General features: G+C 39.3%; 1 protein-coding gene and 1 long non-coding RNA gene across 4 annotated transcripts in view; both read right to left on the minus strand.

Annotated features, from left to right (window-relative positions):
* Positions 1–8,057: 8,057 nt before the first annotated feature.
* Positions 8,058–11,043, minus strand: LOC121304463. Its single transcript, XR_005947960.1, has 3 exons — positions 10,919–11,043; positions 10,739–10,862; positions 8,058–10,445 (listed from the first exon to the last, which is right to left on the minus strand). It is a non-coding gene; the product is annotated as an uncharacterized LOC121304463 (long non-coding RNA).
* A 150-nt stretch (positions 11,044–11,193) lies between these two features.
* The window catches only part of LOC121304577 (EVI5-like protein), a 37,108-nt gene continuing 32,128 nt past the window's right edge, over positions 11,194–16,173 (minus strand). For all 3 annotated transcript variants that reach the window (XM_041235774.1, XM_041235773.1, XM_041235772.1), the window contains one exon: positions 11,194–15,373. In XM_041235774.1, the coding sequence (XP_041091708.1) occupies positions 15,050–15,373 (324 nt within the window). In that variant the 3' untranslated portion in view covers positions 11,194–15,049. The remainder of the gene's footprint in view (positions 15,374–16,173) is intronic.

A 16,173-nucleotide genomic window follows, 5' to 3' on the forward strand; every position in this document is an offset into this window, starting at 1 on the left:
GGGCTATGGAAGTTAATCTAGCCTGACAGCAAAGCTTGGTAAATTCCAATTAACCAGCAATTTCATTTATTTAGTTACAAAAGATAGCATTAAAACAGTAAGTTAGGGAAGATAAAGGAACACTAAAAGAAAAATTTAATGATAAACGTTTCTACTAGAAACTTGAAATGCAAGCAGACCAGCGGTCTGGCATTAGTGTAAACATACACATTATATATATAAATATACACACACATACTGTAACTCACTGTAAAAGTTTTGTTTAAGAAAAAAACTGCACAACTGAACTTGATACGGAAGAATGCTTTTAACAGATTAATTTTCCAAATTAAAAAGTGCACAGGTGATATATTGCGATTTTTTTTCTTCACATTTAATGTAAAACTGTACAAAATGTCAAGCAAAAAGAACACCACGTTTTGTTAAGCTTTTTTTTTTTAGTTTGCATTAACAGACTGAAGAGTAGTCTGGACTCAATATCAGTAAATCAAGGTGCGGGTCAGTAACTGCGAGTACAAAACGTAAAGGCAAACATTTCAGCTAATGCTTTCAATCATTATAAATCCAGACATCAGTAATATATGTCTTTGCTACTCATAGTTGTACATCTGATTAGTGTTGAAAGTGGGGTGTGCTGATCCTCGTAATTCCCTTTCAGAAGTATTTATCAGCAGGTGTGGAATAAATCCAGTCATTAACATGTTGATTCCAAAACAAGAAATTCCCTCACCTTTACAACCGAGTACCAATCAACGATAGATTAACTTCTCAAAGCCGAGTGGAAGCAAACATTTTCACTGCCGTACTGGCATGCTATTTTGCATGTGCCACACAACAAAAAAGAAGTTCAAGTCCAATAGACAAACGTTTCAGTTAGTTTTTGTTTGAAACTTGTAGGGATTGCTTGAGCTAAATTAAAACTGGACCTCTCGAGGTGGACTTTAACTTTGAAGTAAAATATTCTTCCATTTTTTTCCTCCAAAAAGTAGGAGCTGTGTTATTAAAAAAAAACAAAAAGACAACACACAATAAGGAATGAGGTTAGAAGTATTGTTTTTTCTAATTGTTCAGTGTTTGAATCAAAGAACAGTCCTTAAAAAAATTATTAAGTTTAAAACCGTAATGTTTTGCAAAATGTAGAATTAAAACCCAAGGGACTCGATTTTGATAAATCGCAACAATGCTGGACCCTGTCATGCATGAAATAAAAAAAAAAACAGCTGAAATAAAAATAACTTTTGGACACATAATAACTATATTTCTCATTAAAAACATTACATCTTCCCCCATTGCTTTATATAGAAAAAAACAACTGCATCCTCATATGAGGCTATCATGCATTTGGGTCTTCCATGTGTCCTCATATTAAAAACTAAGAGAGATTTTATTTGAAATCCGTCCCCATGTGAGAAAGGATTCATACCATAACCCTTAAATTTACAAGCCTGATTTGTCAAGTAATTGTCATTTTTCTATGTGGGGAAATGAACACAGCTTAAAATCAGTTTAACAGGATTGTACAAAAATAGTGCCAATAAGCAGAATTTACTCTACCAGGAATTCACCAATAACCTGGCAGATTAAGCACTGAAACACAGAACAGCAGATATGACAAAATAAATCAATAAATAATGCTGCGGAATCACTGATTAGAATAGTGTTCATTAATACATTTAAAACCAATGCACCCAGCTAGACTGCACACCACACTGTTGTAATCCAATGCACTGCCCTAAACACACTGTCATTATGTTCTGCTGTGGCAGGCTTTATACAGCAGAGTGTTTAATACTGTACAGCAACTTGAAATCGTATGGAAACCGTCTATTTTTAAGACACTATATACCTTGCAAGATTAAGTGGGGTGGAAATAAATTGTGTGACTGATAAATGTGAGGGATTTTACCCAGAGTGTGACAATAGCCAGTGTCTTCATCAGCTCCTATTATATTAGAATCTAGATACTTCCAAGGCTGTAGGAACAGAAGCAAGAGTATAGCAAAGTGTGATAAAACATAGTGAACGCAAAGTAAAATCACAGAGAGGCTGCTAACACAAGGGTAATGCGTTCCTGCTTATTTGTTCTAGTGAAAACACTGGCACGGGCTGCAAATCGAGATAAAACACAACTTGAAATACCAGAGGAAAGAGCATTGCAATAAATCAACTCAAGACGTTATAAACGCATGCACCAGTCTCTCAGCACCTGACAGCGAAAGAGAATGTCTTAGTTTAGCAAGATTTCTTAAATCAAATAAATAAATAAATAAGACACTTTAGCAGCATTCCTGATGTGTGGGTCGAATGAAAGATCTCTCACCAACTCTCTCACTTCAGCCTTCAGCCCAGAGGAGAAACTACCACGTGTTAAATCAGACGGATTTATGGAGTTGATCCTGTGATCTCTGTTTTATCTGAGTTGTTTGACATCCAGTGTTCAATCATCAGCATAACAATGTACCTTGCAGAGAACAGCACGTCATTTACCGCTCTGAAAAGGGACCGGGGCAGAAGCTTGACTCAAATTTCTCATATAAATGTAAAGTACTGCAAGAAATGTGTTAAGTTGGTTATCTACTACCCTCTCTACAGCTTTACGCACACTAAAGCAGGCGAGGGTGTCCTGCGAGGGTTACAGTTGCTAACTGGCTAGCCAGCACACAGTTGCAGCCTACATCCCTTTCAAAACGGCTGCTTAGGAAATCACTATCTGATTTGAAGTTTCAAAAGAGGGCAAGAAAAAAAAAAACAAAGAAATCTCAGCTTCCTGTGTCAAAATACCTTCAACAGCCATTTCCACACCAAAACCCTTCTGTTTAATTTGAGGTGTGTTTGCTTGATAGATTGGGTTTTGTATTCATTAAGCCAGGAGGATTTCTACTGGTATGAAGGCAAGTGATTTTGCTGCTGAAAAAAAAAAAAAACTTGTGATCGCAGCAACTCAAAGCAAGCTATACATGAGCAGCTAACATCAAGTGTTGCAGGAAACAATCCATCACAATTGCCCAGTGGTTCTCAACAAGGGGGCGCGAAGCGTGCAAAAAAAAATAAAAAATTAAATGTACACGTGACATGACGTTGTGTAGATGGGGGGGGGGGGGGGATTTTTTAGTAGTATCAAAGCAGGTTGATTCTATTGTAGTACCCCCACCCCCCACCCCCCAGCATGACCCATACGGGGATGGAACAGTACCTCTGCGCTCTAAACACCATGCGCGTCCCTATATTGCAATTAACGAATGCACTCTGTACAGCAGCCTAACTATGCAAACGTGCAGTGCATGAAAAATAAAATGAAATGCACTAATGCAACACATTTTCTGCATTATGAAAAAACACAACCACACAATTACACTTCTTTATTTAGCCTCACCCTTTTCTTTCATTCGTAACCCACTACTGTATTATCAATATCAAATACCCACCTGCTGGTTCTCATATAAATCCGTGGGAAATGATTCCGAGTGTTTTTAAACAAACTGCACAGTATGGTGTAAAGAAATGGCTAATTTTGCTCCGACTTAAAAACACCCAAGGAAAAGCTAAATAGAATATTTCTAAAAAGAACCATATAATACCATAGTGATAATAACACTACAGAAAAGTAACCCACCGCTTCTCAAAGCTGCATAATGCAGTTCTAACCTTTTGTAGATTATTCCAAAAATATTCATTGCAGTAACAAAAGCGCGTCTACATCGCCTTTAAAAACTATTCACGAACCAATCCAGCGGTATTCATATTTAAAAAAAAAGGCTTTACCAAGCACATCTCACCAGAACATACAAAGCAATGATTTTCAATGAGCATAACAATAAACAAGTAAATACACACATGCATAAATAAATAAATAATCGGTACTTACTACTTCAGTCCACGTTCCGTCAGAAATTGCAAAATAAATAAATAAATAAATAATAACACAACAAGAAGAGTTGTATTGACAAAAAAAAAAAAAACGGAGAATGAATATATTAATAAAGCAAATAAATAAATTATATAAACAACTACTCTAAAGTAACTACAGTGATAATGATAATAATAAAAGTTACAGGTTATTTCACAATGAGCGCCAGTTAGCCAAGCATAAACCAAAGCCCCCCCCTGAGTGAAGACTCTGAGAAGGTTCAGCTTTTAAGAAGTCTGTTCGCGTCTAAATTGTGAAAGAAAAACGTCTCTAGCCTCATTCACTGCACATCTCTCGTCAATGGCTTCCAGCTAACTACCGCAATTAGCTTCCTTTCGTGAAACCAAGCCGCGGTACAGCTGTGACTCTGATACTCGGCCTTTATGACTGGAGAGCGCAGAGAAAGTTAACTATTTCACTGTGGGCGCAAGCAGTATTGCACAAGGAATAAAACGCACATTTGAAGTCGGGGTATTAGTGGCTTATTTAACGGCAAAGTTACCGAAAACCTGCGCTGTTGTAATTACAAGACAAACGTGCCTTCATTACTCTAGAGCGGGGGTACCACTTTACATCGGGTGTCTGTGCGTTTACATCGTAGTTACTTAGCAAATACGTCTGTACTTAGGCGTAATTACAGTGTTATTGTACTTAATGTGTATTTTGGTTTTGCACGACATAACCCTAACCTTTTCTGATACCATTGCGTACTTACTAAATCGTGCAAGAAAAAAAAAAAAAGATTGACACTTTACACCGTAGCTATGCATAATAACATTGTAAGTACACATGCATTTGCTATGTAACTACTATGTAAATACACATTAATTACAGACGCTTATGCACAGTGCTACCAGAGCAGGGCTGGCCAGCAGATGTCTCTTGAGCCATGTATAGCCCATTGAGCACTGTGGAAGGGTTGGAAAGAAGATTCCCACTGCATAGCAGTTTGATCCTGGTTTTACTACATGTTTAATAAGACACATCTGAGCTGGTTCTCTTTAAACGGTGGCTTATTAAGCTTGTATTAAAAATCCTGGAATGGGTGAAACTGCTATGCAATGGGAGTCTGGTTGCCATACCTGCTTTTGTTTTAGAAGTAGGGTCTTAGTCCAGTTTTGTAACGCAAAAGTAATCTGGCAAATTCATAATGAATTTGAGCTGAATACCAAGAGGAAGAACACCTGGATATCAGTATTCATTCCATACTGTTGATCACATGTATAAGGCAGGCATGCATTCATGAATGAACACTTCTCTCAGTCTCCTGGTGGGTGAGTAAGAGAGTATGAATTAGTGAAGAACAAACAGTGAATTAGGAACAGATGGGAGGGGAACAGGGGAATCTAAATGTTCACTTATAAGAGTTTACCATAGTACAGTAAAATGTAATGAAGCATAGGGAAGCATCGGTACATATAGTGAATCTCCAACAATTACAACATTTGATGACATTGCAAAAGACTTCTAGTCCAAACATTTGTCATTTAATTTGAGTTTCTTTTAGCATTTCTTAATTTAGCATTGAGTGTTCAGGAGTTATGTATGAAGCATGGGTACGCATTGTAAATGCAAATTGCAATTGTGATGTGTTTGAATTGATTGAAAGGGAATTGGTTTTAAAAAGGCACTGGAAAAGGAACTGACCCCGACCCAGGTGCTGTCCTTGCTTTGATCGCTGACGCAGCCCAACCTGGATTATCCAAACCCCTCTGTTACCCCGACAGCCCCTTGGTGCCCTGTCCTGGTTGCTGTGCTCTGCTGCCCTGTCTGCAAAGAGGATGGCTTCTGGTATTGACACACCAGTGCAGTGCCGGGTTACACAATGAAAGGTAAAGGGCTTTTTTTTTTAGGGCAGACCCGAGTCATACCAAACCCAGTTAATATCCATTGCCAAGTTTTTTTTTTTTTACTGCAAACAGAAAATAAGTAACGTTGCTAGGACACAGCACGATTAAAAACATTATCGCTTGTATTTAGCATTTCGGATTCCTGGAGAGACATCTGAAGGACAAAGGGCTGTAAGATGTCGGGATGCACAAAACGCTGAAGCTTTTTAAAGGTTAACGTTAAAACAATGAATGCAAGAAGCAGAGAAAACAAGCACATTTACACAAGCGGGGCTACGGAGAATTCGATACACAAGGAAAACATAAGAGTGTGTTAACAGACAAGATCATTTCTGCAAACTTACCTTGTGTTGGATCCAAAAGGTGAGGCGACTCCCGTAGGAAATAGCCGATTTTGTGGCCGTCACTTGCAGACCAAATCCTTTTTTTTAGCCTTGTCCTTTTAAAGCGACGGCCAACCAACAGACAAAAAACAAAGAGAGATTCCCAGGAATTCATGGAGTAAATGTTTTATTAGATTATATTTTTTCCCAGAATCTGTTTTTCTTTCTTTTTTTTTGTAAGTACAGAACACTCAAATGTTGTATTTCCTTTCGTTGCAAAGGTTTTAAGACAGCAAATGGTAAAAGTCACAGAGAAATGTCATATATATTTTTAATGTATTTATTTATTTTCAAGCAGAGCATTACATGGCATCAAAGAACACAATAACCACAGGGAAAGACCATCACCATTTGACATACGATTATGAAATATGAATGATTATTCTCAATACCACCATTACTAACCCTACGGCTAGCTGGTTAGTTGCTATACTGTCTTTTCTGTGAGTTCATGTGTTCTCCCTCATGTACACAAAATAAAACTACAGGCAGATGGATCAGTGCTCTCATCAGAATCGTTACACAGAGTTGTGGTGAACAGTGCTATAGAAATGTCCTGGAGTCCAACCCTGGAGTCCTTCTAGAATTATCTGCATTGAATTTAACTATTTAAGAAAAGACAACAATGTAATTATCAGTAAACATTTACACCTGTATAAAATTTACGAAAATGCTGCGCTGATGAAAAAGCAGGTTGCAAATTCAATAGGATTGTAAGAAGATGGAGAAACTATAGAATCTAATCAGTTTGCATCTGATTATAAAAATGTACACTCCGACTGAGCATATATGACTGTAATTCCATTCAACTAGCTTGAAAGAATTGCAGCCTTACATGTACATTCATCCGAATCTCAAGAGTCTAGTTGTGCTGCAGCTGACTGGTTCATCCCCAGCTTCAAACGCTGACTCATTTGCAGGTGCAACTTTGAAATTAGAAGAAAAAAAAAAACACTTTAAAACTACACTGTGTAGCAACTGACTAACTCGGACCAGATGTCTTGTCAGATGTCGGAACAGTCATACCACGTCTTCTCGGACAAATCTTAAGGCCATTATCCTCAACCAATCTGATATTTCTTTGGCCTTTTCAGAGTAAGTATGAACAAAACTGGGCCACTCTGATTTTTCTGCATATCATTACCAGCAGTATTCAAAGTGGTTATGGGTTCTGCAGGGGAGTAGAAGCAATGCAATCAGCAGAATTCAGTTTTCTCTAAACCTCCAAAATGCTGGTTTTTCTGTCTCCAGTAGCAGCTGTTTTAAGCAGCAATCTAACTACCAAGCGCTCTGTTTTTAGACTAAAGCAGGATGGTGATAAACCCTAGTCACGTAGGCATTTAAAACGTCTGGTGAGAACACTGTCTTCATATACGACTAAAACAAACAAACAAACAAACAAACAAACAAACAAACAAACAAACCAGATTCAATTCAATTAAATAACAATAAAAAAGCTCACATCATTTTTCTTGCAAATGTACATCCTTACATTCACGTGAACACCCTGTATCCCTCTGAAATAAAATAATATTATATAAATCTTTTTTTTCGATCTCCCTACCCCTTCATGATGTTTGCAACCCTTGTTAGTGACGCTTAATGCTGACACTCAAATACTGTATTAATACGAGACTTTGATTCTGCGTTCAGGGGCTGTTGTTTAATGCTAGCTGCCTGCCATGTAACACAGGCTAGATCAGATTGGGTGTCTTTGTAAGAAGTAAAGGCAGGGCCACGTGGTGAAATAAGAGGGAGCTGGCAATTACTTCTGTAAAGAGTTTGGCTGTTATTGAAATGCATTGCTGTGTAGTAGCTGACGATTGCTCCTGCAGCTCTAACAAAAGTTTTGCATCACCCTACAGAATGAATTAATTTAGTTTCAATAAAATCTGCTGAATAATGTTAAGTTAATATACTGAATTACATACCGCCAACATGAAATACTGTACTAACATTATAGCTTCTGGTAGACTTTTGCGATATCATTTCAATTTTCTTTCAATACATGATGTTAGAGATCTAAATTATGTTCATATATTTTTTTTTTAATTATTTTATGGTCTCAATCCAAAAATTCGAGGTGATGCAAAACTTTCGGCCACAGCTGTACTTCCCAAAAGGCACTCAAGTTGATTTAGTCTTGATTACAGGGGCAGAAAACCAGAACTGAGGCGCGACTTGAACTCCAAGTGAAAACACATTAACACCTTTGAAAGAATCTGAGTAACTGCAAGAGGACAGAAAAAAAAAAAAAAAAAAAAAATCTAAATGTAAATGGCAGACTCATATAAAAATTTACTTTTAAATAACAATAAAATAAAATAAATAAATATATACATGTATGTGATATTCAGTATGTATATGATATTAATAAAAACCCACTTACTCAGACTCGTAACTGCCTTTAAAATGCATTTATAGGCAGGTATTAAATACATCCATTCATTCATTCACGCACTGTGTCGATTTCAAATAAGGAAAGGCTGTCCTTCCTTCACCTTTGCAATTAAGTACACTCAATTGTGAAGGTGAGGGAAGGACGACTTTTCTTATTTTTAAATCAACACATTAATGAATGGATTTATTTAATACCTGCCGATCGATGCTTCTCAGAGGCAATTACAAGTAGGAGTATCAGCACACCCCTAATAAGTTCTAACCCAACCACTACAGCACTACTGCCATTAGAGAGAGTAAGTAAAGCTGGATCGTTATGTGCCTCGTTTTGGCTTAAAGTGCTCAGCAGTTCAGCACACAATACTGACTATGTTTTTCTGTTTCTAGTGACCAAACACATTTCAGATGCAGCATCTGCCTCCGTTTAAAACGCAGAACAAATCTTTGCATTCGTAAATAAACAAAAATGGGGTTCTTGCAAAGTGCCCTGATTATCATAAAACAGGCCCTTTCGATTAAAAAAAAAAAAAAAAGGTACTGGAATTGAACCCAGGTCCGCTCGGAGCAGCAGATTTGCCAGTTGAGCACACACATTCTTGCTGAACAATTTCTTGAAGAAAAAAGAGCTTCAGAACAGCACTGTCACAGCAAGGAGGTTAGACAAATCTACTATTTCTGCTAACAGATCGGTTTACTTTTAGATCTACCTGAATCGTGCGTCACAAAACCGTGCAATGCTGCTAAATCTGCACAGGCAAAGGCATTTAACATTTCTTCAAAAAGGGACTGAGCATGAATGGATCCCCAATAACTTGGTACAGACGCGTGTCGCTACAACAAACGACTTTGCTGTCAAAGTACTGGATCAGGACTGTCCTGTTTTTCAATTCCAATTCCATTTTCCATTATAAAATAAATTCCAAATTCTAAACAAATAAACAGGATTGGTGCAAGCAGAGTTGTCCCGCTCTCAGTGTTAAAACTGTTAGATGCTGATCAAACTTGTATGACGTATGATAGAAAGAAAAACGACAACACACTGTACTGTATGATGAGCATATTCTTGCCTGGCGTACAGCTTTGCATTGTACAGCTCTGCTTCCGGAATACAACAAAACTGGAGCATGCAGTTCTGGACGCATTGTATCCAGCCCCATCCATTAAGTTCCTGGCAGTATCATTAACCACAGTCCCTGGATTGACAATCCTGTTTCCTTAAAAACACATTAACAGGTAAAACTACCCCAGTGACACCGAACATTAGCCTCAGTCTGACATACATATTCACATCTAATATAGACCGAGCAGTACAAAATTATTCAGACGTCACTGCACTTTGCACTTTGAGATACTGGGAAGTTCCTTTCCCCAAACCTTCCACAGTACTGTGTTCCCCTGATCCAGAGTCTGCCGTCATTCAAACGACGGAAACGCAAGACAAACTCTGTACTGTCCTCGCTTGTAGAGAAGCTGGTAAACTTCATGCGGTCGCACAAACTTTATGCTACTGGCTGTCTGATTTAACGAGGCTGCTGTGTGTCTGAAGGAAGGACGCTCCCTTCCCAATTTGGCACAACGTTTTTCAAAACGAAGGAAAAAATCGCAGATGAAAACCAGGCAGGTTTGTGTTCGATAGATCATTTCTACACAAGGACGTCTGTCACTGTAATCGAGTGGGTTTTTAAAAAAAAAAAGAGCTGTACAAGGGAAGGACTGGAGTGCGAGGTCTCTAGCACAAAGTTTGTTAGTGATTACTATTTTATTATTAGAAGTGCAGGGCGCAGAGCTGGATAACTGGGATGCAGTATTCAGGTTATGCTCATCTCTGAGACACTGCAACCTCTCTGAATCTCTGAGACACTGCAACCTCTCTGAGACACTGCAACCTCTCTGAGACACTGCAACCTCTCTGAATCTCTGAGACACTGCAACCTCTGATACACTGCAACCTCTCTGAATCTCTGAGACACTGCAACCTCTCTGAGACACTGCAACCTCTCTGAATCTCTGAGACACTGCAACCTCTGTTACACTGCAACCTCTCTGAATCTCTGAGACACTGCAACCTCTCTGAGACACTGCAACCTCTCTGAATCTCTGAGACACTGCAACCTCACTCTGAGACACTGCAACCTCACTGAATCTCTGAGACACTGCAACCTCTCTGAGACACTGCAACCTCTCTGAGACACTGCAACCTCACTGAATCTCTGAGACACTGCACCCTCACTGAATCTCTGAGACACTGCACCCTCACTGAATCTGAGACACTGCAACCTCACTGAATCTCTGAGACACTGCAACCTCTCTGAGGCACTGCAACTGAATCCTCACTCTCTGAGACACTGCACCCTCACTGAATCTCTGAGACACTGCACCCTCTCTGAGACACTGCACCCTCACTGAATCTCTGAGACACTGCAACCTCGCTGAATCTCCGAGACACTGCAACCTCGCTGAATCTCTGAGACACTGCACCTCACTGTGAGATTGTGTGTGTGTGTGTGTGTGTATATATATATATATATATATATATATATATATATATATATATATATATATATATATATATATATATATATATATATATATATATATATATATAGACACACACACACATACGCAGTAGTGTGCAAATGTATTAGAACACACCATTGCTTCTGTAGTTTTGATTTGTTGTCCGTATGACTCAAACCACTGGAACTGAAAATCTTGGAAAATGATCAAAACAGGAACATTAGTGATTGTCTTATTTAACTGATGACTGTAATAGGCCACACATTTAAAATAATAAGAGAAAAGGAACACACAGCCGCAAATGATAAAATGCAGGAGGCTTTTTGGATGTTAAGATGCCTAATTAAAGCACTAAGTGATCTAACATTAACTCCTATTTTTCTGAAAGGGTGCAAACACCTATTGACTTGCACAGAATGAACAGCAGGCATCTGTGTCAGGTATTTGCCGGTCTCATATGTGTTCCTAACCCATTAGGTGCCGTTGCCCTCATCTGAGAACAGGCTACTTTGCAATTTTTTTGGGGTATTTTATTTTCTCTTTAACTATATTGCTATGATAACTTGCTCTAATTTTGTTAAACGCAAAAGTATAAATCTAACGCATCAAATTACACAAATGCACTTGTGTTCTGAAATTGGCATTTAATTATGATTGAGTTTTTCAGTGTTACTGCTGCATTTCCATCAGCAGGAGTTATTTAAAGACTGCAGTAAATATGGGGCATATTTTTTAAAAGGGATAAACGCACTTTGCTAATTTTGCAGAACTAGAACCAGCTAAGAGGTGTACATGGCAAGTTCTCGTCAGCCCTTCTCATCGACATGATTTCCTCGCCTTTCAAAAAAAAAAAAAACAACCTGTGTTAAAGAAGGGAGGCGATGCTTTGAAAATACAGCCCATAATCTCTTGAGGGGGCGTGTCCTGCAGTCTGGTTAGCCACAGTGGAAAGCAGCTTATCTCTATACAGACTGGGCTGGAACTTTCTATAGCAATTTAATTGAAGTCCCACGTTCAGTGTGATCAGATCAAGGCTCAGGACTGCTCTTGTTTTATTTATTTGTTATCGATATCAGAACCCCTACCCTCTATCTTTGGGCCTGTGTTGGCACAGAAAACAGTTTGGCTACCACTGGTATAAAGTTTATAGAAAAAAAAAGAAATGAAAAAACGACTCAAAAAATAACAGGATTTGGCAACAATACATATTGTTGAAGTTAAATATAATATAAGACAATTCCAACAAAGTCTGCCTTTTTTAAAGGCACAACACACACACACACAAATGTATATATCTATATACATATTTATTTATCAGCTATTCATATTTTGATTAAATATATTTATATATAGAGAGAAAGAGTGAGAGAACATGCTGTAATGAGTATGCCGAGTGGCACTGTAAACATGATTTTAAACTCATTTTACTTTTTAGTGATTAAACAGCTCTCAGAGAGTGGTTAAAAAGCATATTTAACGGTTATTCACCAGTTCTCTGTAGATTCAGAAAAGTTGCAAACAGATTCTTGTAAGTGCAAGGAGAGTGATGCTCTAGAAAGGATTAACCCTTTAAGAAACGAGGACTTCCACAGCACAATGAGAAGGGGAGCAGTGGAAACGGCACTGTGGATAATAAAAAGGAGCATGAAAGGGATTTCGAAGCCTTACGGAAAACCACACCGTGGATGTGGGAGTGCGTGGGCGAATGAAAATGTGGTGGGACTGGGAATGATCTAATGCCAGAGGAAAATGTAGTTATTCATATTCTAAAAATGAAAATAAATAAATAAAAATAAAAAAAACTTAGTGTTCAGTACATCACCCCCCCTCCCCCTTAGGTAGTAACTAGTCAGTGTATCTACCTAAAAACTTCCAAAAAAAAAAATAACTTAAAGTCCACAATCCTTTATCCCTTGTACCTGATCTCACTATCCAATATAACACTGAAACTAAAGCACTATTTGTGGGCTACACAGCACGGTAAGGAAAACCTGTCAAGAAAATGAATTTTCACCCAGCTCCTCGGTTGAGGACACCTTATTACATTTGTCTGTTATCACAACTTTCCATTCAATTGAACTCTGCGTGGTTTCTCTGCCCCGTGCACAAACAGAAGCAGGCGTCTTGTGTCATAGCAGTTTGAACCAGCCCCAGTTTTACTATGAGTACAGGTGCACTAAACCCAGGTTTAAATGTTACGATGGCATGGCATCAAATGACCCCAGGAGATGTTGATGTTCAGATCTGAAATCGCGGGCCCTCTCCTCTCTCAGGGAATGAAGTTAAGGGAGGGGTTTTGAAGCAGCATGAGAACAAAGCATGCATCTACTCAGTGTGCTAGCCAGACACTGGGTTACTGACTGCATGCTTACGTTAAGCAGATCGGTGTTGCACGATTGCAAGTCTGCATGGCGGGCGGCGCAGTGAGCTGCTGCAGGCGTGGCTGACACACAGACAGAGACGCACCCTGTTGCAGATTTTTTAAGAGCCCCTGATCACGCGTGCAGTACTGTGCGTGGAAGACCAGTTTTGTTAGTTTTCGTGGCGGTCAGCAGCACTCTTTGTGGTCCAGTTACATTTTCTCTTTCATCTGTGGCAGTGTAAAAAAAAATCAAGGACACGTTTTATTTGAAGGGCCACTTTTTTTTTTAGTTTATTAACTGTTAACAAACATTGTTAATTTTGAGCTAAGGGTAATACATCAAGATCTTTATAGTGTAACGGGCAGTTTTGTGTGCTGCCCTGCCATTGAGGACTCAGTTCTCTGTCGATGAGATGAGGTTAAAAGCTCTATAACCACGAATGCAGACAAGCCTGGCTCTTCTGCATTGCGGTTAAGACGGCCGCTAATAATAACCTGATTTAATTTGCTAAACATTAGTGCCGATATATGATCGACTGGGAACTGATAATCCATAAGGTTTTCGCTAGCCTATTATATATTAACTAACAATTAACAGAAAAAAATCACATGTTTATTAGCTGTTAATAGCTAATAGGTGGCCCTTAAAAATAAAGTGTGACCAAAGATAATTCTGGCTCCTCTGGGTCAGTGTACAGTTTCCAGATTTTTTAGCTTCAGATCAACTGGACCACTCTTTGAATTGTTCGCTTGTTTGTCTCGAGGCTATTCTGCTGCCTGGTTTGATCCTGCGAAACTGCACACTGTAATGAGGGCACAGACTTCCCCTGCAGGTCTCCAGTGCAGTACTGTAGTGCACGCTTTCAAGAACGGACGAGGGCAGTTTGCCTGCTCCAGACCAAGTTGTTTCACTGCTGCTATGTTTGAATCGAGTGCTTCCGAGGTGCTACCAGACTTTACTTAAAAGACCGGAGGTAAAGAGTGGAACAGCAGGAAGGATGGGGCAGTGTAGCGGTTGCTGGGTGACGCAGTGCAGAAGTGATTTTTTTTCATTTTTATTTGGGTTCCACACCCAGAGTTTCAGATGTATTCTTCTGTGCGGGGCTGGACTGTCGTCACTGCAGTGGTCAGTGCAGCGTTTGTGACAGTACAGAAGTGCTTAGTTTTTGTTCCTTTTTTTGGAGAAATACGACAACCTTCAATTCAAAGGTGTTTAGTGTTGTGTCTTTGTCATAGTTTAGCAGTTGGTATGGAAGACAATACATGTGTGTGTGTGTGTGTGTGTGTGTGTGTGTCAATCAAATTCACGTGTCGTGAAGTTTGGAGAAGTTTCTGACTGGGTGTTGCCAAAAATCTCCTTTGCACACAAACATACTGCCACCTGTACAATTGGCAATTCATTTCAGTGCTGCAAAAAGCATACTGTTGCATACTATTTGGCATGAAAACTACTGCAATTGCCGGCACATGTTTTCAGTATACGGCATTGTGCTCGGGGACTTTGTGTCCTTAATTCTAAGAGGGTTGCAGTGTTATGAGAAGGAGTAGTCCTGGCGATTGCCACCGGTAGGTTGGTCTTTAAATGAAACAGTAATAATAATTCGAATGCTAGTAATGTGACTCGCTGGCCTCAGTTTTCCACGTTGTTGACTGTCTCCCCGCAGACCATGTGGGCGTACAGCTGCGCCGCGGAGGTCCTTTCCTCCTGCTCGCTGTCTGTGCTGCCGTCGCTGTCCTTCCCAGGGTTCTCCACTCCGCGCAGGAAGCAGGCACTGCCGGGGTTCAAAGGGTAAAGGGTGTCCTGCAGCCCGCCCACCGCTATGGGGCTGGGCAGGAGGTCCTCGTCCGAGCTCAGGGAATCGCCGTCCCCCATCACGTGATTCACGATGTGGATCCCGTCGAACGCAGTCATCGGGTCCTTGAAGCGCTGCTGGTGGCCCTTCTGAAGACGGATCTGAACAGGAATAAAATTGGGCTTATTTTCAGGAATCTGAAGCGGGCGCCTAAAATGGACACCTGCCTGAAATGTACAAAAGATGCACACGCAGGCATGGAAATAAGACTCCCGTTGCATAGCAGTTTCACACATTCCAGGTTTTACTACAAGCTTGACTAACCACAGTGTACAGGTAACAAGCTCAGGTGAGTCTTATTAAACTCATAGTAAAACCGTGAATGGTTCAAACAGCTATGCAATGGGAGTCTTATTGCCCTCGCTGACACGTAATGCTGCAAAAGCATATTTACATTTTTTAAATTTTTGATTTTGTCAGCTCTAGGTACTGTAAAGCCATGTGAATATTGAAGGTCCCTATTTTAATTCATGTGAATCTATTTTAAAATATTGAAATAAGCCCTGCTTTGTGTAGGGTTACCCGACGTCCCAGGGAAAACTGGGATTGTCCCAGTCTCAGCCTTCATTTTTTGTCCCGGTCAGAAACAGTGTTATTGTTAGATCATCCCAGTTTTGCTAATTTTGTAGTCACATTTTTTAGAAAAAGTACAAAACTGTGGCAGTGTGCTCAGCAAGTTGACAGCATGGTAATTTACTATCCACAAATAAAACAAATACATTTCTGGATTACTTGTTTAATAATTCTGATTATGTGTGTAATAATTAATAAATATTCTGTTCATCTTCCTGGATCAAGGCTAGTTCATTTTATAAAGGCCACCACTCAAGTTAGCCTTTTAAGTTAGTCTATTTTGAGTTTATATATATATATATATATATATATATATATATATATATAT

The sequence above is a fragment of the Polyodon spathula genome, chromosome 38 (genome assembly GCF_017654505.1).
Source record: "Polyodon spathula isolate WHYD16114869_AA chromosome 38, ASM1765450v1, whole genome shotgun sequence".
Taxonomy (NCBI): domain Eukaryota; kingdom Metazoa; phylum Chordata; class Actinopteri; order Acipenseriformes; family Polyodontidae; genus Polyodon; species Polyodon spathula.